Source organism: Copadichromis virginalis, linkage group LG22 (assembly GCF_057382275.1).
Source record: "Copadichromis virginalis isolate Kocher_CV1m ecotype Utaka linkage group LG22, C_Virginalis_male_GT1.1, whole genome shotgun sequence".
NCBI classification, from domain to species: domain Eukaryota; kingdom Metazoa; phylum Chordata; class Actinopteri; order Cichliformes; family Cichlidae; genus Copadichromis; species Copadichromis virginalis.
This window is the reverse complement of record NC_140638.1, coordinates 20,074,383-20,095,900: the sequence shown is the minus strand read 5'-3', so window position 1 is coordinate 20,095,900 and position 21,518 is coordinate 20,074,383. Positions and strand designations below refer to the sequence as shown.

At 42.2% G+C, this 21,518-nt stretch overlaps 3 protein-coding genes across 5 annotated transcripts; 2 read left to right on the top strand and 1 right to left on the bottom strand.

Annotated features, from left to right (window-relative positions):
* The first annotated feature begins 209 nt into the window (after window positions 1–209).
* On the top strand, window positions 210–7,915 carry klhl7 (kelch-like family member 7). 2 transcript variants are annotated; one of them, XM_085445115.1, is made up of 13 exons: window positions 210–708; window positions 837–939; window positions 1,465–1,558; window positions 1,656–1,780; window positions 1,861–2,036; window positions 2,132–2,306; window positions 3,361–3,503; window positions 3,769–4,009; window positions 4,233–4,434; window positions 4,526–4,623; window positions 4,742–4,925; window positions 5,323–5,496; window positions 6,776–7,915. In XM_085445115.1, the coding sequence occupies exons 1-12, from the start codon at window positions 580–582 to the stop codon at window positions 5,486–5,488; spliced, it is 1,836 nt and encodes a 611-aa protein (XP_085301241.1). In that variant the 5' UTR covers window positions 210–579; the 3' UTR covers window positions 5,489–5,496; window positions 6,776–7,915. The 2 variants fall into 2 exon arrangements, with proteins under 2 accessions (XP_085301241.1, XP_085301240.1); XM_085445114.1 differs by having other exon boundaries at window positions 5,323–7,915.
* Window positions 7,138–12,042, bottom strand: aste1b (asteroid structure-specific endonuclease 1b). 2 transcript variants are annotated; one of them, XM_085445113.1, is made up of 7 exons: window positions 11,978–12,042; window positions 11,077–11,339; window positions 10,356–10,622; window positions 9,237–10,240; window positions 8,909–9,140; window positions 8,588–8,780; window positions 7,138–8,284 (listed from the first exon to the last, which is right to left on the bottom strand). In XM_085445113.1, the coding sequence occupies exons 2-7, from the start codon at window positions 11,312–11,314 to the stop codon at window positions 7,933–7,935; spliced, it is 2,286 nt and encodes a 761-aa protein (XP_085301239.1). In that variant the 5' UTR covers window positions 11,315–11,339; window positions 11,978–12,042; the 3' UTR covers window positions 7,138–7,932. The 2 variants fall into 2 exon arrangements, with proteins under 2 accessions (XP_085301239.1, XP_085301238.1); XM_085445112.1 differs by lacking the exon at window positions 11,978–12,042 and adding an exon at window positions 11,619–11,820.
* smarcc1b (SWI/SNF related BAF chromatin remodeling complex subunit C1b) lies at window positions 11,882–20,137 on the top strand. The gene is made up of 28 exons (XM_085445111.1): window positions 11,882–12,127; window positions 12,426–12,545; window positions 12,844–12,929; window positions 13,022–13,103; window positions 13,193–13,285; window positions 13,404–13,473; window positions 13,567–13,636; window positions 13,707–13,782; window positions 14,096–14,221; window positions 14,524–14,606; window positions 14,695–14,801; window positions 14,902–14,961; window positions 15,101–15,129; window positions 15,245–15,360; window positions 15,448–15,519; window positions 15,603–15,716; window positions 16,002–16,155; window positions 16,260–16,370; window positions 17,455–17,514; window positions 17,651–17,909; window positions 18,036–18,107; window positions 18,197–18,243; window positions 18,329–18,431; window positions 18,527–18,669; window positions 19,008–19,142; window positions 19,316–19,448; window positions 19,623–19,709; window positions 19,797–20,137. The coding sequence occupies exons 1-28, from the start codon at window positions 11,960–11,962 to the stop codon at window positions 19,862–19,864; spliced, it is 2,844 nt and encodes a 947-aa protein (XP_085301237.1). The 5' UTR covers window positions 11,882–11,959; the 3' UTR covers window positions 19,865–20,137.
* The last annotated feature ends 1,381 nt before the right edge of the window (window positions 20,138–21,518 follow it).

Genomic DNA, 21,518 nt, shown 5'->3' with positions numbered 1-21,518 from the left:
TCACTCGGAGACACTGACATATTATTCATCCAGGTGAAATTAGCTGTATCCCAACTGTACTATAGAGCTATAGAGAAACTTTTATGTTTTATTCACACCTGCTGTTTATGAAAACCAAAGGGAACTGCTGGGCTTATTTCACAACTCTTCTTGGTCTCAGAGTTGTAATACAATTTATGTCCAGGCTACAGGGGGCAGCATTACGACATTCTGTGCAGACCACAGAAGAAGGCGAAAAAGACGGAAAAAGAAGAAGCAGAAGAAGAGCATCACAACAACCAGAAAAAAATTGAGTTCTAGCTACACGAATGAACAATTAAGCTAACACGTTGTGCTTATTTGTTTTGTTTTTTAACCCCTGGCAGACAAATTAATTTATCCATATGTAGAAGCCGCCGTGAAGTTGTCGGCCTTTAAATTCATACATTCACAACAAGCTGCTGTCGGGGTTTGCAGGCAAACTGCCTGTAGCTAAGCGACAACAAAGAGACTACAGCTGTACGCTGTAGTCATACTGTTAGCGTTGGTGCCAAAATCCTTCATTTTTTCCTTCGTTTTCCGTCAAGTAGTCAGACTGACATGACGGGGATGGCTTCTCCAGAGAAGGCGTCAAGCTCAAAAAAGAAGGGCGAGAGAAAGTGTGCCACCAAAGAGGAGTACAGGCAACTGTCCAGCATCATGGGAGTCATGAACAATTTGAGAAAACAGGTGTGAGTGTGTGTGCGGGAGAGAGAGAGGGAACACGAACCAAAAGTACCAGGCTGAATATCTTTAAGAGGGCTTTACATTAGGCATTTCCTCTGTTCTGACACCTGATTACTGCGTGTGATTTGCAGGGTACTCTCTGTGATGTGACCCTGGTGGTTCAGGGAAAGCACTTCCCAGCCCACCGAGTGGTGCTTGCTGCTGCCAGCCACTTCTTTAGCCTCATGTTCACCAGTAAGTCTGACAAACACAAATCAAGACCAATGGCGGCATATTGGGGGAGCAAGAGTGTGATTTCTTATTATATTTTAGAAGGTAGTAGATGCAGATGTATGTTGCATAAATAATGAGAATTGTGGATTCCTGTTTTTGGCTTTTAAAAGTTGAATGAGCAAAAGGAAAGAAATTTAAATGTAAAAGTATATGCCAGGCGAGCATGTACTGCATCTCCACACCCCAAAGGCTGTGTCCTCACTGCAGAAAAACTGAATATTTTACTTAGTGTCATCTGCCCACTCCTAATCTAATAAAGGCAAACATAGGAATTAGTCTATTTAAGTAATTACATTGATTGTGTGTTTCTCAATAAAGATGGCACAAAAGCTGAAAGTTTATAACCACCCCTATAACGATTACTATGTATTTTTATGCATAATCTATTTATTACTGCTTCCCATCTTGACACACCGACAGTGATGTTGTCATATAGTGCTAGTACACTTGTTATATTTGTGTTTGTTATATTTTCTTCACTTCTAGCCAGAATGATGGAGTCAATGTCCCACGAGGTGGAGCTCAGGAGTGCTGAGCCTGAGATTATTGAGCTGCTGATTGAATTTATCTACACTGCAAGGTAAGAATTGTGTATCAAATTAATTATTACAGATAAAAAAAACAGAAGCATTTTTATTGAGAGAGGCATGTTTGTTTTTTGTTTGTGTGTGTGTCAGAATCTCCGTGAACAGCAGTAATGTCCAGTCACTGCTGGATGCAGCCAATCAGTATCAGATTGAACCTGTGAAGAGGATGTGTGTGGAATTCCTTAAAGGACAGATTGATGCAACAAACTGCCTAGGTGATTGCACAAATACAAATACAGACCTTCCATTTGTGTTACACATGATATTTACTTACTCTTGTTCTGTTCTCCTGTAGGCATTTCAGCCCTTGCAGACTGCATGGACTGTCCAGAGCTGAAGGTGGCTGCAGATGATTTTTTTCAGATTCACTTCACTGAAGTCTATAAATTGGATGAATTTCTGCAACTGGATGTTGCGCAGCTCACACATCTGCTGCACCAGGACAAACTCACCGTCCGTGCTGAGGCCCAGGTACGCGTGTATACATCCTTTAAATATATTTGTGCCAAAGAAGACGTCTGTCACCAAAAATTTGTTAACATGTTCTTCTGTTGCGTTGTGCTCAGATTTATGATGCTGCAGTGCGCTGGCTGAAGTATGATGTGTGTAACAGAAAGCAGTACATGGTGGAGGTGTTGGGGTGTGTTCGCTTTCCACTGGTTTCCAAAACATTCCTCTCCAAGACTGTCCAGGCCGAGCCCCTCATCCAGGACAATCCACAGTGCCTCAAGATGGTCATCGGTGAGCAGGAAGAGTCAAAAACACGTGCACGCATGTACAAATTCTACATTTCAAGTGAACAAAATGAGCAGACAAAGTTACCGGTAACTGTCTCGTTCATGTCGATGGACAAAAAAAGCACAAGCAGTTCACACTGGCAAAAAAAAGGTTTTAAGGATGTTTTATAAATGCATTAAAGGAGTAATATCTCATTTATATGTAAGTATTTAGACTTCTCGCGCGGCACCCTTGGGTCCAGTCTACTTGGAATTATCCTAGAGCCCTTGCTTTTGGAAGTTTCTCTAATTTTTTTCAGCAGAATTGTTCAGAAGGTTAGTTGCTCAGTGACTTCTTTCCCCAAAACACTGCACTTACTGTATCTGGTGCTTTTTGGTGAACTCCCTGCAGGCCTACTCTTGAGGTCTTAGCCACCTGTTTAACTAAGACGCTCTGTTTCACATTACTCAGGAAGCCTGTTAGTTATTCCAAATTTCTTCAATTTAAGCATGGCTGAGGCTGCTTTTAGTGCTTTAAAAATATTTGTAATCCATCCCCAGATCTATACTTTGGCACAGTCCTGTCTCACAGGTCTGCGGAAAGTTCAACTCAACTTCACCTCTTTGTTTTCAGACGGGTGTGAGTCTTTAGTAATTGTGTCCAGTCCAATTATTATATTGGTTGTAGAGGGACGAGTTAAACTGTATAAACCACTAACAGGTAGATTGCACCAGAGCTCATAATACGGGATCTGAATACTTCGGTAAATGGGAAATTTCGTAACTCTTTCCTTTTACTTTGTCATTGTGGATTATTGCATTTTGATTAATTGTGGAAAATAAATTCACTCCAATTTTATCCAAGTCTAACACCCTCTAAAACAAAATGTGAAATACTTGAAAGACTTGCCCTGGAGTCGTAGAAGTGCTGAATCTTAATCTAAATGATCTACATTCGACATCATTATGATAGCAAAAGATAGATGTATAACATATATTGGGTATTTCATTACCTCAAAGGGCTGCTCGCTTTACTTGAGCACGCACACAAAACAAAATAACCAGTGCTTTTCTCCAAGGTGGGATGCGTTACCACTTGCTCTCCCTGGAAGACCGTGAAGACCTGGGAGAGAGCAGTCGGCCACGACGCAAGAAGCACGACTACCGCATTGCTCTGTTTGGCGGCTCACAGCCTCAGTCCTGCCGCTACTTTAACCCGAAGGTACCGGGCTGCAAATGCTAATGAGTTATAGTCACAGGGGCAATCACACCAAAGAACAATTAAAGGGAGTGCAGATATGTGCTCTTGAGTATTACAGTATAATTAATAAGCTAAAGATAAGATTGTTTGTTTTTGTTTTTTTTAAGGTTTTAATTTTACAGGCACCTAATCTGTTCTTTGGTTCACAAAACACTCTATGAGACTTGAGTTTAGTCAGGTCTGTTGAAATCATATTTGGGAATGTTTACAATGGTTTTCCATACAGGACTCTAGCTGGACTGACATCCGCTGCCCCTTTGAAAAGCGCCGTGACGCCACAGCTATCTTCTGGGACAATGTGGTTTACATTTTGGGTGGCTCACAGCTCTTTCCCATCAAGCGTATGGACTGCTACAACGTCCTGAAGGACAGCTGGTACTCCAAGCTGGGTCCACCCACACCTCGCGACAGTCTGGCTGCCTGCGCTGCCCAGGGAAAGATCTATACATCTGGGGGATCAGAAGTAGGTAAGCATGAAGTGAGGGGAGAAAAGATTTAAAAATGAGAGACTCTGGGATCTTGTGCAACTACCCAAAGAGATGCAGACATGTGATGGGGAAAGTAAGCTGGTTTGTGCTACTATTATTACATTCTCTAAAAAAGTAGGAACATTTAAATAGTAAAGATGTCTTGTTAAAGCATAGATAATGATTTCTTCACGGTTGACCGACCACCAACATGTGCCTACAGGCAGCTCAGCCCTGGACCTTTTCGAATGCTACGACACCAGGACAGAGTCATGGCAGATTAAAACAAGTATGCTGATGGCGCGCTGCAGCCATGGATCCGTGGAGGCCAACGGGCTCATTTATGTTTGTGGAGGAACGGTGGGGAACAATGTCTCTGGCAGAGTGCTCAACAACTGTGAGGTCTACGACCCCAACACGCAACAGTGAGTCAACAAACATTTAACATACAACGCTTCTTAATGTGCCCATTTAAAGTGCCATTGGCCTGTTCCACTCAATTTTTGCCTTTCACAGATGGAGGGAGTTATGTGGGATGAGAGAGGCCAGGAAGAACCACGGACTGGTGGTTGTAAACAACAGGATATATGCTGTTGGAGGGCAGGGAGCAATAGGTAATTCATCGTCCCCCCAGATTTTTATACCGCCCATCCACTCCCCGTCATTTTTTTCCTACCTTCAGTGGCCCTAATATGCAATCATATGCACAACTGTCTGTGTGTGTGTTTCTAGGTGGACTGGACTCGGTTGAATACTATGATATTGCAACTAACGAGTGGCGTGGCGCTTCACCTATGCCGTGGCGAGGTGTAACTGTGAAGTGTGCGGCAGTTGGTGATATCATCTATGTGCTGGCAGGATTCCAAGGAGTGGGACGCCTTGGACACACCCTGGAATACCACACTGATACTGACAGGTTGGGTTATTAACTGAATACTACCCAAATAATACAATTTGATTGATACTGCTAAAGAGTCTTTATCAGTAGTATGTGAACACCGCATGACCACCTTCTTCATTGACATTTTCATTAAATTTTCAGGTCTGGCTATTTCATTCATTAATTCCTTAGTTGTTTTTGGTGGTTACTGTAGCTGGGTATATATTGCTAATAGGTGTAATAGCGTATTAGCTAATAATCATACTAGTAAAAAAATACTCATAAACATGCTGTCAAACCATTTGAGTTGCATTTCTTCACAAAACATTGTTCAATTCAGTCACCTGGGCAACGCAGGCTGTAAATCTATACAGTTAAGTAGTAACTTGTTTAAACGCTGAATCGAAATATTCTGATTTTCTTCTTCGCTCAGGTGGGTGACTTGCAACAAGGTGCGAGCGTTTCCCGTCACAAGCTGCCTGATTTGTGTGGTCGACACCTGCGGAGTCAACGAAGACGAAGACATGGACCTCATAGACTCTCAGCCACATGCTGCAGCCACTGCCGCATCATCTTCCTCAGCCTCATCATCCTCATAGCAGTAGAGGTAGTTTAAGCGTACTCGTATATTGAGTTGTGATGCTTGTCGACAGTTCTGACAGCCAGTCAACTGATTTCTGTGGGCTTGTTTTTCAGAAAGGAGCTCATAGTAAGGGTTAGGCTGTAAAGTGGTTATGTTCTTTAACCAGTGAAGTAGGCAGTTTCCTTTTGGCTACTCCAAAATTTTATGTCCTAATTCTTTGGGCTGGACACTAGTTTCATCTATCCATTCTCTGGATAGGTAGTAGGATTTAAAATTTGGGATTTAGATATTCATCTGAAGGCCTGTTAAAAAGCCTGCCAACAACTCTACTGCTGTCACACTGTTGACCTGTCTCTACCTACTGCTCAGTGAATGGCAGCAACAGTGAGAGAGCAGCAGGACTCGGTGATGAGCTGTGGGTAGTTTTTGTTTGCATCTTGTTGCCCAGACAGGCTCTGTGTTCTGGATGAGAGAAATGTTGCTTCTAACTTTGGTCTTTGAATGTTTTAATTGACATATAAACGTAGCTGAAATACGTGGGTTTATGTAAGGTCATTTTTGTTTGATGTTGTATGGATGGATGGATCCAGTAATTCATTGGACAAACTGTAACCGTGCCTCCGTACATAACTCCAGTATTTTTTGAATTAGACAATCAAGATGATCAGACTGGCAGCTATAATTCAGAGGGGTTTACATTTTCATACATTGGAGCCTCTGAAAATGGCAGCCTAAGTAATTAACGTCTTTTAGTGATGCTTTTTCAGGTGTGACAGCAGCAACAAATGCTAGTTACCGTAAATGGCAGATGGCAGAAACTTTACTCCTAAAGTTTCTGCCATCTCTCTGATAGGTGTATTTTGGTGTTTCTGGATACTTCACTAGTATGAACATCTCTTTGGGCCTCATTATGTAAAAACAGTGAAGAGTTATAAAATACAAATGTTGAGACTTTGAATCAACTTTAGATATAATGACTGTGTCACATGTCATGAAATTGAAATGGAACAGGGCTCATCTAGTGATGAAACTAGATGATCGCCAATTGTCCAATTACTTTTTGAACCTCTAAAAAAATGGGGGACTGCGCAAAAAAAAAAAAAAATGCAATACCAAAACAGTTAATGCAAACTTTTTGTTAAACCCCCTGAATTAAACCTGAAGGCTTGAGCCTCAGTCACATCTTGATTATTTGATTTATGTGGTGGTAGTGGTGTGCAGGAGCAAAAGTACATAAATTGTTTCTTTATCCAACAAATTATGGACCTAACTGTAATTTTAAACACTTTTCTTTCTTTTTCAGTGCTCAGAAAATAGCATTTGAGGGACATGTGCAAATTTTCAAGGGCCAGCGGGAAGTTTTCCCAAATTCATCGAAAAAAAAAGTTCTTATGCTTTTTAATGTTTTTCTTAGTTTATGTGGTTTACTCTGTTCGCTTATCTTTTTATCACTTCTGTAGTTTGTCTGCTTACAGGAAGGTCCTGTCAATTCAAACCCAGGACCTTCTTGCTGTGAGGGGACAGTGCTAGCCATTGAACTGCTGTGTGAGCATTTCATATTGTATATTCACATGTCATTTTCTTGTTACGATGTAACTTTTTTGCTGTTTGAATTTAATGTGTGTAAATCAGTTTGTGAAAGAAAAACCAGTCAAATATTGGCTGGGTTTATATTTTATTTGATTTGGTTTGGTCCTTATACAAAACACTGTAAAATTAGATTTTTTTATGGGCTGTAAAATATTCTGTGTCAAAGTGTAGATACAGCATCTGTAAGTACTTAACTCTTGGCTGTGTGCTGATTTAACACTAGTGTAGCATCTTACTGTTCAGTAGCTTTGTGTTGTGCCTTTAAAGAGAAAGCGTTAACATTTTATTCTTAGCTATAAGCAGTTACAATTAAAACACATAGCTCAATGTGATGGTTTACAAAACATGTTTCCATTCCTTTTCAAATACAAATATGATTAAAAATATAAGAGCACCAAGTTAGTGAAACATAAGGCAGCTGCAATGAAATGAAGAAAATGTAAGATTTTATAAAATGCTCCAGACTTTTTCATTAGCTGCCATACAACTTTCTGCTCATGTTACTGACAACTGTTTAAATGTTGTGCTCGAATATGTAAATAAAACTGGGAAGCTGAAAACAAGTGCATTCATTAGAGTAAGATTACTTTGATAAAAGCTCATGATGCATAATGATGCTAAAATTGTGTAATTTGTGGAAAAACTGATGTTCTGATATGAACGTATGTCTTTACAGACATTACTCAAGATGGCAATGCACAATTAAACATTATGACTAGAGGAAGTTAAATTAGTGCAACATACACAGTGGTAAACATTAAGAGCTGTCATTTTTCCCTGAGCAACTGTTGTAAACCACTGACTGGCCTTCCTTAATTTGGCCCCCGAGCAAGTGTTTTTTATCCATCTGTTAATTTTTCTGTCTCCCTATCAATAATCCTCATCGTCATCATCAGACTCTTCCTCGCTCATAAGGAGAGCAAACCGGTTGTTTATCTCATTAGCATCTCTCCCCCCTCCCTGAGCTCCTCTTCCTCTTCCACCTCTTCCACCTCTCCCTCTTCTTCCTCTTCCTCTTCCTCTCCCTCCCTGCCCTCTGCCTCTCCCCCTCCTTCCTGATTCTGAGGATGAGTGAGTGGCTTTGGAACTGCAGTTCCTCATAGCATTCAGCAGGGAGGAGTAGAGCTGCGCAGACAAAGATCCCCCAGGCAGCAGAGACTCAGCATTTCGGCCTCCTTTCAGATACCTGACGAGGCCGTGCACCAGCGTACCACTGAACAACCTGAGAGACAGAGGGAGTGAGAACAAGGCAACAAAGATGCAAAAATGTACTCTAAAAAAATATTCTTTACCATCGTGGTATAACTGTGGACAGATATCACATATAATTATTATCATCCCATTTGTGTAAGCTTAGCAGAAAAACCCCAAACTCACTTCAAATGTAATTAAAGCTTTCTACATGTAAATCTAGAGATAATTCTCTTTTTCCTTGCCAGCTCCTGTTTGTTGGTTGCACCTCTAGTTCTAATGCATACAGAGTACCATTTTCTTTTACTGTATGTCCCTGACATACAGTACTTACCATGAGAGATGAGGTTCTGGCAGCGGCAGCAGCAGTAGCTGATTTAGACAAAGTGCACTCCAAAGGCAGGCCTGCCATTGGCTGAAACTGTGAGCCATTCCAATATCTACTCCCCGTCTCTCACCTGGTCTCACACGTTGTCGATCCAGCCCTGCACACACTTTATGTTCCAGAGCCCAGTTTGGCTGCGGGACTGCAGTGTTGAAAGCAAATACAAGCTTTTAGGTAATGGCAAGAAAAATGAAAGGTTGGCATGTTACTAAGGCATATTAGTCTTTTTAACCATGTCGAAGAAACCAGGAGGGATACAATCCAACTAACCAGTGTGTTGATAGTGGATAGCTCCAAGCTGTGTGTTCAAGAAGACCTCTCCATAAACCATGCCTAGGACCAAAGCTTGCACCTGGGGCTGTGAGGGTGTCGGTGTGGCCTCTCGAAACCAGAATCCTGTCACAGCTACAGGCAGCTGCAGGTGGAAAGGAACGGAAACTAAGGCTGACTGGTTCACGCCCAAAACTTGTAACAGGGCACCAAGTCGGACTGCTGCAGGAGCCTGGAACAAAAATATTGAAAAATACAATCAGATCATGTGGAAAACTTCTAACTCCAGACAAATGCAAAACAAATACTGATTCTGAAAAATGTTTACCTGACCAAGTCCAGCCAGGTGTACATGGTTTCTGAGTGGGACTGCCTCCACTTCCATCTTCTTCAAGTTCAGGTCCAAGCGATCATACTCTTCCACAGAAATGGGAGCGCCCTGAGCCTGGACTGTTGATGACCCAGCTGCTTGTTCCTTGCTGAATGCTGCATTTATGCTCTGACCCCTACCTCCACACCCCCTTCCTCCTCGCCCTCTCCCACCTCTCATTCCCTGTCTGTTTTCTTGCATCCTCATATCTTGTATTTCACCTCCTGGCCCCTTCATTGACTGTGTACCACCAACTCTTCCTTCAGTTACATTATCTTGAGATCTGTGCAGTAATATCCCATATACAGCCTGCCGAATGGCTCTAGAACTACAGTGGCTGCTAGCTAGTTTACTGTTCTCCACCTGCGGGATGAGAAGGACCCTGCGCATCACCAAAGCATCAAGCACCAAGGGAGGAAGCCGACCCTGAAGTGCTGCTGTCGACAGGCACTCCGGCAGCTGTGCCGGCCCAGAGGTCTGCCCTCCCTGAAATGCCTTACCTCCAGAAAACCAGCGGGCCACAGAGCTCGGAGCCTTGATATGGTACTCCTGCATACATGCCAGCAGCCTGGATGCGAGACCACCCTTCTGCCCTCTTTTGCCCTTACAAGCTTCCTCCCCCATTAGGCTGCTCACTTCTTCTAAGGCCTCAGTCACAGTTTTAAAAGAGGACAGCCAAAGAAGGAGGCCTTCAATACGAGAAGGGGGTGATCTACCTTTACCCCTGCCGCCACCTCTCCTTAACAGACTTGCATCTAACAGAGAAAGAAGGGTTTCAGTATCTTTTGGAGTTCCGTAGTCATTTCCAGTCAGAACAGCACATAAAGGGAGCAACTCGGGGTTCATGCCCCCGAACATGCGACACAGGCCTGCAGTGGTGTAGCAGCGAGCTAAGATGTAGCGTTGCGAGGCTTTACCGTTAAGGTTGGTCCACTGGAAAAAACGGAATGGCAGATAACCTCCTAAGATCAGAAAACAATTGAGATAGATACCACATGAGAAAATACATACTGCAAAATACTGTTACCACCAAAGAGCTATTTTGCATCTATGTTAAAGTCCAGAGACTATCCACACCTGGAAGGTCAAAGATATAAAAGTCACTGTCATTTGTCAGCACTGGGCATTTCCACTCTTGTGCCAAGCACGCAATCTCCCAGTCAGCCTCAGCTGGACACTGGATGAGCGGGACTCCACTCTGGATGAGGACCTGAATGAAGACGTCTCTTGTAAGAATGGGGAGAACAGAGCCATTGCGGCCGTGAGAGAGGTTGTCTGCCTCTTTTATCTTGGACTGCAGGCGCTGGCGTAGAGTATCAAACTTCTTGTTACTGGGGTCCATCCCTAATAATAATAAAAGGATAGGAAAACAGATGTTTGCAGGTGTTATAGCATTATTTAATGTGAAAAGTGGTTTTTGCTTTAGGTTTGTGCAGATTAAAGATATAAGCAACAAAAGCATTCATGAAAAGGTAAAGGATAAAAAAATCTAATATAGTTCAATGATATAATGATTTAATAAGCTACAGACCTATTTGTTATTACAATGAAAAGCAATATAAAGATGACTGAAGTTAAGATGTCCTATTGAAATTAAGGGGAATGTTTACTAAATGAGGTGAGTACTTAAATTGAAGATATTAGATGATGTTGTACCCAAATACAGAGAACTTTAAAAAAAAGAATAAAAAGAATAAAAAGAAAAAGAAATAATGTAAGCTGTCCCCTTTTTTAAATGTCTAGAAAAGTACATACTTGAAACATCCTAACTTGACGGCCTTGTATAAAGCATCTTTACCTCCATCCAGAACCACATATGGCTGGATGTTACAGGTTGCCAGTGCAGTGAGGAACTGGGCGAGCAGGGAAGCAAAGGCATCGTAGTCCCCTCCGTGCAGCTGATCCAATCCGTGGCTAAAGTACAGGCGGAAATAAAGACTGCAGCCATCGATAACGAGCCGACTGTCCCTAAACTTCACATCTTGTAGGAAGTGTCTGTTCCCCTCTACAAAGGTCGTCAGACCATGGACACCCATTACATCTCAGGGCGTGGACGAGTTCCTAGAGTGAGATGATGTATAAGATAATGGTACTCACGATGGTTAAAATGCACGAAAGACAGTTTCTGTGCAATCATGCAATAAACGGAAGGTAACTGCCAGAAAATGACAGGAGGCACAGTTCGCTCCAATGTGAAGTAAGAGACACAGAGACTGTCGGCTGGAAAATTAAGACTCATCGGAAGTTATTGCAACATAAAACTATGAGTAACTGACGACAAATGACATCCAGAATCAGCCGTATTTAGTAGAGCAGTAAATGTTTACGAGTTTTACTAACCAATGACACTTTCTTCTCTTTACTTGCTCGAGTGTTTTTCTGTCTTGCGCAGTTCCGTCCTTGTACTTCAAAATAAAGTTCCCGGCTAGTAACAAACGTGTGTATTCCTCTGTAAACACGATAATATCTAATTTTCCTCTATATAAAAAATCAGCAAAGAACACGCGCAAATAAAGCCACAACACTGAATAATGACAGTTAAATTTTAATTAATTTGAAAAGCCTTACGCTAAATTGCGTTTGCGTTCTCGCGAGGGAACACGAGAACGCAAACGCTAGCGAGGGCGCTAGCCAGTTTTGTTCTCACGTTTGAAAAATAATTACGTTTTATTACGACCACAATGTCCGGAGGAACAAACCTCGGGATTCCCGGGACAAGCCAAGCCACCCCCGGTGCATTTGCACACCGAAAAAAAGACAGCAGCCCGTCCGCTAGGTTTTGGGAGAGTCCGGATACTTTAGCCCAGCTGGAAGTGGTGAGACAGTGGATCGGGAAGCACTACAAAAAGGTAGTTAGCCGACCAGGAAGCTAAGCAAGATGCTAGCCGCTCCCCCTCCCTGTTAGCAAGCCCAGTGGGTTACAGCGTAAACATACGGTTACGTGTTCACACTGGCTGTCTAGATATAGAGAAATTAAGTCAGCGGACCCTGCACAAAAGGAAAGATATACAAACGTGAAGTGCAAATCTAGCGCAGTCGTATCACATGTAAATACAGCCCTAAGCTTGTGTATATAATAGAGTATTGAGTGGCACGATAAATAAAAATTCTACTCCTATCTAATTTCAAACCCTCTCTATTTGTTAGTATGTTCTGGCGGATGCCCCATCTTGCCAGGTCCTGGCTGCAGTCACCCTGCAGCTTCTCCAGTTCCAAGAGGATGCATTTGGCCGACAAGCTACCAGCCCTGCACTCACCAAGCTGCCTGTGAGTCTATCTCTCACTGTCTATCTAATTGTCGTCACAAGTGACTTTAAAATGCCTGATAGAATTGGCTTGTAAGTCGCTGTAAGTGCCTCACTTTGTAGTGTACTTTCACTATTAAAGTAGTAGTAGACTGATTATTGATTGATGAGTTTAAAACTGTGGAAGCAAATGCTTGCCTCTAAGTATGCGTGACACTTAATAGTGAAGAGGATTAAAAACAACAACAACACCCAAATAATGAAAGTTGTTCATGTCCATGACCCAAACCCACAAGAAAACCTTGTTGATTTCTCTACAGGCACAGTGCTTCCTTGACTTGCGACCAGGTGATGGCCTCTGCCACATTCTTGGCACAGCTTACAAGTTCAAGTTTGATCAGGGCTGGTGGGTAGTTTCCTAATATGATCCCTAACAGATCTCATTTGCTTCCACCTGTGTCCTTAATATCTCTTTGTTCTCTACCTATTTTCACACAGGCGAAGGTTTGACTTACAGAATCCATCAAGGACTGAGAGGAACGTGGAGATGTTTGGTACAATTGAAAAAGCACTGATCCAGGTGAAAACTGCAAATCTCAATACACACAACTGCACACACATACACACCAAGGACTGTTCCTTCACGAACTTGAATATTTGTCACAACAGAACAACTGCATGTCATTGCCTGTCGTATATCTGGACCCTACACTGGATCAGGATCTGGTCGGCAGACTAACTGGCATCATCACCAAACATCAGGTAAAGTACTGCAAATAAGTAGAAGATTATTTGTAGCTCAGAGTGAGACTAAATGTATGTAGCTCTGATACAGTAGTTGGATTTCAGTGCTACTGATTCACAGTTTGTCCCCCTGCAGGGTACTGTTACAGAGGACAGAACGCTTGCCAGTCATCACATATACCCCTGCCCTCCCTCGACAGAGGAAGGTTAGTTAAAGTTTGTATGTGTATATGTGTTTGCTGATGTTATGATGCCTACCACTTAGCTTAAATACATTTTGTATACACATCTGTTTTTAGATGAATGGATGCGTCCTGTCATGCGGAAAGACAAGCATGTCTTGGTACACTGGGGCATGCACCCTGACAGGTAAAGCAAGCACAAACACACACACAACACTTGACCAGCATGAAGTGACAACGTCTCTTGTCTCTTACAGTTATGATAGTTGGCTGTCATCGAGTGATGTTGAGGGAGAGGTTGAAGAGCTGCCACATCCAGAAAGGCCCTGGAGGGTTAGTGTGGCACCACATACATCACGCTGTCAGGAGTTAGTTACTGCTGCAGTTACTGAGTGATGTTTGTCTTCAGTTTTCTTTGTCAGACAGAATGTGATTGTCAGCGGGGACATTAAGGAACCACGCGTACTATAAATAATAGATGATTTTATATAATGTCTAAAAAATTTACAGAAATTTTACAGCTGACTGAATCCTATTCATTTAGCATGCTCTGTATTCCTTTCTTACACTTGATGAGATACCGAAGTATGCATCACTCATTAATATTCAATTTGTGTGGGTGTGTGTGTGTGTGCGTGTTCTCCAGGTCCATGCTGGTTGGATTCTGGACACGGATGTTTTCAACGAATGGATGAATGAGGAAGACTACTGTGTGGACGAAAGGAATGTGCCAGTCATCCTCCGGCAGCGTATTCACCTCCAAGACGACCAGGTTTGTGTGAAGTAGTAAAAAATGGCACTGGTCTGTAGGCTTAGGAAGGAGTTCCCCTGTTATTAATGCATGCTTACGTTTTAACAGTTTAATCAACTGCAAAAAGCAGGTGTGATCCTGTTGTGTGATTCTTTTGTTCTCAGAATTGTAAGCAGACACGCTTCTTTTCCCATTTCAGACAATTCTCCTAGAGATGAAAAACAGCTGTCAGACACAAAGTTGCAAATCCTGCTCTTTTGTTTCAAAATAGTCTCTATTCCATTTTTAGTTTTTCTCCATCTGCCTTTAACTTTTTGTTACAGGATCCAAAGTCTACACCCTCCAAAAAGAGAAGGCGCTCCCCGTCCCCTCCCTCCTCTGAAGGCAGGAAGAAAGGAAAGAAAGGGTAAGACATAGGTGTTTCTTTTAATACGGGGCTGTGCTTTTGGGTTGTCACAAAAGGTATCACTGTTGATTTGTGTGCTCACACACAGGAGAAGGCGTGGACAACAGGACGAGGAGCCAGAAGAGGACCTGACCAAAGACATGGAAGACCCGATTCCTGTGCCTAACATGGAGGAGGTCATACTACCCAAGAATGGTGAAACTCTTGAAGACAGTGTCCAAAACTCATTAAAAATGTGTACATTTCCTCTAAAGTGTTTAAATGTGTTTAATATTTTCTTATCCGATCTATGTAGTCAACCTTAAGAAGGACAGTGAGAACACTCCAGTGAAAGGAGGGATCATGGCTGACCTAGGTAGGCATGCTTGTGCCATCGTAAATGCATACAGAGAAGTCTCGAAACATTAAAATAAATTTTTTTAAATATGTCATTCGTATGTTTATGTGTGGTTTTTGTTTTTTTTACATCCTTGTAACCACTGTCTTTTTTTCAGATGACCAGGAGGATGATTTCCCAGGACGGGTAAATATGATGTCATTTCTCTCACTTAAAACTTTTCTAATTGTAGGAATTTTGGGTTTAGTTTCCAGATTTGCAAAAAGTAATATTTCTCTGTGTATTGCTCATCTCTATTTAGGAAGATGAGGATGGAAGAGCAGAGATCCCACGCCTATCAGAGGGAGAGGAAAACATCACAGAACAAACACATCACATAATAATACCGAGCTACACATCATGGTTCAATTACAACTGGTAAGAATATGTATTTGCATTTACCTGTATGCTGAACCTCTTAATTTTATTCAAAAGACCTAAAAGCTCCCTGTGCATCTTGTCCAGCATTCACTCGATAGAGAAACGTGCACTCCCTGAATTCTTCAATGGGAAGAACAAGTCAAAAACTCCTGAAATGTGAGTACTGCTGATGTTTAGACTTTACCGCTATTACAGATGATCGAGAAGGCCTCAGTATAGCTTTCTTTACACCTTCGCAGCTACCTGGCATATCGTAACTTCATGATCGACACATACCGGCTGAACCCCCAGGAATACCTCAGTTCAACATCCTGTAGACGCAACCTGACTGGAGACGTTTGTGCCCTCATAAGGTATAACTTTGTGCGTGTGGGTGTTTGCTGTCATGTGTGTCTGCTGCATCTGCTAAATTAGGTTTAGTGTGTAGGTGTTTATCTGTGAATGTGTTAGTAAATGAAATCTGTTAATGCTGGAAAGGAGCAGTAGGTGGTATATGTGTCGTTAATGATTCTGTAGTTAATAAGTATTTGTGTCTAAAACATGTTGAGTTTGTTAATGTATTTACATGTGTTTGAGCTATGGGGGCTGTTCCAGCTACAGCAGATTAGAATTAATATGAAACAAATGTTTGTGTCCAGGGTTCATGCATTCTTGGAGCAGTGGGGTTTGATTAACTACCAAGTGGATGCAGAGAGCAGGCCTCTCCCTATGGGACCTCCACCCACCCCTCACTTCAACGTACTCGCTGACACGCCATCTGGGCTGGCCCCCCTGCAACACAAACCGCTACAGGTTTGTCGTGATGCTGTTGCGCAAAGCTCTCAGCACAGACAAGTTTAAAACGCAGTTTTTGTCATGTGAAACATCTTCTGACAAACTCTTACTTATTTCCGCAGGTGTCAGCTTCACAGCACATGTTGTATTTCCCAGAAAAGAGCAGAGAGAAACCTTCAGACTGCCAAAACTTTGGTCTGCGTACTGACATCTATGCCAAGAAACACCCTAAGGTCTTACACTGTTAATACAAAAAGTTAAAAAAATAGTTTATAATGGTGCTTACAGTTTTCATTTCTTTATGTTGTGCTTCCATGGTGCCAAGTCTTGAGAAATAGTTCTCCAGACTTTCTGTCCAAAGTTCTCTTTGGAAAGTGGATACTTTTTCAACAATTTTCAGTCCAGTCCTCTTACCTGATTATTTTTAGAGCATTTTAAGGCACTTAAACCACTTGACATATGAATAATAAAAAGGCACCAAACTCATGGGATGAACCAGTGTTGTGTCTGACACAACCAGTATCTTCAGGCACTTTGTGTCTTGCAGCCTGACGCAAAAATACAGAATTTGTTCTCATTTCTTTAGTCGAATCTGTGAAAAATGCTAAAGATAACACAGCTTGACAGGCATAAAATATTGTTTTTACACTAACAAGGTGATTCTGAAAGAGCTTTTAGCTGATGAATTGGCGTTTCAAAGCATGGTGTGCAGTGTGTCCTTAAAGAAATTGAGCAAACCGGACAAGTGGAGGCCTGATAGAGAACAGAATGAAATGCAGCAAACATCCAAAGAAGAGCTTTAAACGTCCTTCAAGAAGCCTGGAGAATTATTCTTTAAGACTACTTAAAGAAACTGCAAGAAAGCTGCCTAAGAGAGTTAATGGATTACATTTATATAGCGCTTTTCTAGACATTCAAAGTGCTTTACAATTCCACTATTCATTCACTCTCACATTCACACACTGTTCAGGGTGTGTTAAAGAATAAAGGTGGTCATACCGAATATAAACTTCGAAGCTCATCATAATTGTACAAAGTCAGTTTTTCCATGCATGTGTACATGTTTTAATAAATCGCTGCATCCACATCCCATTTTTTCTAGCAAAGTATTAAAGTGTAGCTCAAGACTTTTGCGGAGTGTTATGAATCTTGAAGATACGTCTTAATTTGAGAGGTTTGTTTAACAGCAAGTCTCAAAATTCCTTAAAAGAGACACTCTTCCACTGTATCTCATAGAATAGACCAGAATGTGTTTTATAACAGTGTCATACAAGCTTTATTCTTAAATTATTGTCATATTTGTGATACTTGTCTCAGACTAAAGGAGCGAGCGCAGGAAGAGAGTGGACAGAGCAGGAGACTCTTTTGCTGTTAGAGGTAAGACCAGTAACTTTATCGTCACATGCATTTTGCATTTTTTATTTATGAGATCTTTTATGTAATGAGATCTTTTACCCAAGCCCTTAAGCCTTGTTCGTCTTGGTCTCTCTATTACCACCTCTACGTTTCTCAGGCCTTAGAGGTTTACCGAGATGACTGGAACAAAGTTTCAGAGCACGTGGGCTCCAGAACGCAGGACGAATGTATCCTCCACTTCCTCCGTCTGCCGATAGAAGACCCTTACCTAGAAGACTCTTCGGCCTCTCTTGGTCCACTGGCATTTCAGCCTGTGCCTTTCAGCCAATCAGAGAACCCTGTTATGAGCACCGTGGCCTTTCTGGCATCTGTGGTGGATCCTCGTGTGGCATCAGCCGCAGCTAAGGCAGCATTGGGTAAGACTACAGAGGGAAGAAGGTTCATTTCTGTGTAATCTAAGTTTTTAAGAGATAGTATATCGTATACACAATGTTTGCAAAACAGGGGAAATGTGTGTTGTGACTGTTGCTTTCTGCTTTCAGAGGAGTTTTCTAAAGTGCAGGAGGAATCGACGGAAAAAGCCTCTGAAATGTTGAACCAGCCAGAAAAGAATGGTAATGCTGAAATATAGAAAGGCAAAATTGCACATTACTCTCTCACTGTGCTGTCATAATCTAACATTTCATTGCTTTGTATCTTATAGAAGCGGTAGATGCAGAAAAACTGGAGCCAAATTCTAACCTTCATCAGGTAATGTACCAGTAGGAGCTCAGAGAGTTTATTGTGTGTGCTGGTGGAGTATGCTGCTTAACTTGAGCGTGTGTTTGCATTTCAGGTTACTGTCAGGACTGACGGGCTCCAGGTGGAACCCAGCTTGCCAAAAGTGGAGGGAGTCAAAAGAGAAAATGCTGAAAATATACTTGCTGAGGAGAGAGATGGTACATCAATATGTGCGCTACAGTGAATTTGCATCGTATGTATGCATATACGCATCAGCGGCTCTAATAACGAAATTTTCTCGTGTGCGCTTCAGTAAGGGGAGATGGCGACGAGAACGCAGGCCGGCGGGAGGGGGATGGGGACGACGGGAGGAGAGTGATGGAGCTGGAGCTGGTGGAGGGCAGCGTTGCCACGGCAGCAGCAGCAGCTCTGTCCTCGGCTGCCACGAAGGCCAAGGTAAAGCCCACCCACTGGCTTAAAATCCAACCAATCGCGCATATATAAACTAAAGAAATGCTTAAGTGGAGGGTTTGGGGGTTTTTTTTTTCTCCATTTATTCCACAGGTTTCCTAGCAACCAAAACAGATGTAAAATATCTTGAAGGTTACTTGAAGGAAACTCTCCCACTTTGCATATAATTGATTGGGGATATATGAAGAATATACTGTATACTTCCCAGTGTTTGTCTCCGCTTCCTGTGGTTGTTTTACCTGTGCTACATTCTTAGCTATTACAACCACTATACCAACTACTGTTGTCTTCTATCACTGGCTTTTTTTACTCTGTATTTGAAGCATTTGGCAGCAGTAGAAGAGAGAAAGATCAAGTCGCTGGTTGCTCTGCTGGTGGAGACCCAGATGAAGAAGCTGGAGATCAAGTTGAGACACTTCGAAGAACTTGAAACCATCATGGACCGCGAGAAAGAGGCTGTGAGTGATAACGATGTCTTCTATTATACAGGGAAACTTTACTTAACTACTCCATGTCTTGTTGCTCATTTGTGAGCTATAATTCCACACTCCAGTAGATCTCTGAAAGGTTTGTGTCCACATAGAAACCAAAAACAGTATTTAACACCTGTGCATATGCGTGTCCCATGCAGTTAGAGCAGCAGCGGCAACAGCTGCTGACGGAAAGACAGACTTTCCACACTGAGCAGCTGAAGCAGGTGGAGATGAAGGTTCGCCAGCAGAGGGAGCAGCAGGGGCAGCCGGGTTACACAATGCAGCATTCAGGTCTGAACATGGACACGGAAAGCATCCTATCAGTCTATAAATATGGTTAACCCTTCAATTCTTAATATAAAACCCATAACATGATCACATTGTAAGGTGCATCCACTGTCACAGAAATCGGTTCAGTCCTGTCTATTAGTCTGCCAATGAATTTTAATCCCTTTTCCTCCCTAGGCCAGTCCATTCCTAACCGAATGATACCTGCAGGAGGAAATGCCCAAACGATGGCTCCTCGACACCCTGGAGCTCCAAATGGCATGTGTGAGTGTTTTCCGCTGTTGTCCTAGATTTATTATTTTATATTATTTCGGAGTGTACTGACACAAAGTTCTTCTGTCACTATCTCAGACCCACCCTCACAACCTGATGGGATAGCACCAGCTCCCACTGGTCCTCCATCATCCAGTCACAGCTGAACTAATCAGAAAACAGCACGTGCAGGTGTGAATACATCACTCGTCTTTCAATCTAAACCAAGCATCTGGAACAGCTGCTCACAATTAAACTCTGCAACGCTTCAGTAGTTTCATTTCAACACTGAAGGATTCGCAAACAGGTAGACACAGTTGATGTGTATTTGTTCAACAGTGCAGCTCATCCACTCTTTGTGAACTGTTTGTGCTCTGATGTCAGAGTTGAGAAATCTGTAGACTGAACTCTGCTCATTAAAGGTTCTTTTTTATGAAACAGTTTTGAGCTTTTATCCTCGTTCAGCTGGTTTCTTTGTGACTTTGTGCTATTTGCAGGGGTCCACCTTCCAATCCATTGGCATGTTGGTGGTACACATGTGCCAGAATATCATTTCAAATTAAATTACAGCCTGTGATTTGAGCTTTGAAATCATTATCATTATGTGTATGGCTTGTTAACGCAAACACCTAATCGTCAAGAGGATCTGCTGAAGTTTAAAGTGAATTTGGGGGGGGGGGGGCGGTAGTCTTCCCACACAGCCGTCTCTAGAGTTAACAAAAAATGGTTAAAAAAAAAAAAATTCCATTGAGTGGCAGTTCTCTGGGTGGAAACGCCTCATCTGCTTTGAATAATGAGGTAATAATGAAGAAAATGGCCAGACTGATTCAAGCTTACAGGAAGGATGCAGCTCAAATTACTCACTACAACAAAGTTATACAGAAGAGCGTCACTGAATACACATGTTGAATCTTGAGGCAGAGGGGCTACAGCAGCAGAAGACCACACCAGGTTCCACTCCTGCCAGACAAGAACAGGAAACTGAAGCTACAGTGTGGCAAAAAAGTATTTAGTCAAATCAAAATCAAATCACTTTTATTGTCACATCACATGTGCAGGTACATTGGTACAGCACATGTGAGTGAAATTCTTGTGTGCGAGCTTCACAAGCAACAGAGTTGTGCAAAATACAATAATGTAAACAAGCAAGATACAAGAATGGCTACATCTGAAACTAATAAATATATGTACAATATATAATAGTATATGCATTTCTGGATGTAGTCAGCCACCGATTGTGCAAGTTCCCCCACTTAAAATGATGACAGAGGTCAGTAATTTGCACCAGAGGTACACTTCAACTGTGAGAGACAGAATGTGAAAAAAAAAATCCATGAATTCACATGGTAGGATTTGTAAAGAATTTATTCGTAAATTAGGGTGGAAAATAAGTATTTGGTCACCTCAAACAAGGAAAATCTCTGGCTCTCACAGACCTGTAACGTCTTCTGTAAGAAGCTTTTCTGTCCCCCACTCGTTACCTGTATGAATGGCACCTGTTTGAACTCATCATCTGTATAAAAGACACCTGTCCACAGCCTCAAACAGTCAGACTCCAAACTCCGCCATGGCCAAGACCAAAGAGCTTTCGAAGGACACCAGGAAAAGTATTGTAGACCTGCACCAGACTGGGAAGAGTGAATCTACAATAGGCAAGCAGCTTGGTGTGAAAAAATCAACTGTGGGAGCAATCATCAGAAAATGGAAGACATACAAGACCACTGATAATCTCCCTCGATCTGGGGCTCCACGCAAGATCTCATCCCGTGGGGTCAAAATGATCATGAGAACGGTGAGCAAGGATCCCAGAACCACACGAGA

Bases quoted from the DNA above. Each gene is read 5' to 3' on its own strand.
- smarcc1b (XM_085445111.1), top strand. From the start codon at position 11,960: ATGTCCGGAGGAACAAACCTCGGGATTCCCGGGACAAGCCAAGCCACC. The intron at 15,717-16,001 runs GTATAACTTTGT...GTTTGTGTCCAG, and splicing joins GACGTTTGTGCCCTCATAAG to GGTTCATGCATTCTTGGAGC. The intron at 18,108-18,196 runs GTAATGCTGAAA...TGTATCTTATAG, and splicing joins GAACCAGCCAGAAAAGAATG to AAGCGGTAGATGCAGAAAAA.
- klhl7 (XM_085445115.1), top strand. From the start codon at position 580: ATGACGGGGATGGCTTCTCCAGAGAAGGCGTCAAGCTCAAAAAAGAAG. The intron at 4,435-4,525 runs GTGAGTCAACAA...TGCCTTTCACAG, and splicing joins TACGACCCCAACACGCAACA to ATGGAGGGAGTTATGTGGGA. The intron at 4,926-5,322 runs GTTGGGTTATTA...TTCTTCGCTCAG, and splicing joins TACCACACTGATACTGACAG to GTGGGTGACTTGCAACAAGG.
- aste1b (XM_085445113.1), bottom strand. From the start codon at position 11,314: ATGGGTGTCCATGGTCTGACGACCTTTGTAGAGGGGAACAGACACTTC. The intron at 8,781-8,908 runs GTTAGTTGGATT...TCAACACTGCAG, and splicing joins TATCCACTATCAACACACTG to TCCCGCAGCCAAACTGGGCT. The intron at 8,285-8,587 runs GTAAGTACTGTA...TCTGTCTCTCAG, and splicing joins CCAGAACCTCATCTCTCATG to GTTGTTCAGTGGTACGCTGG.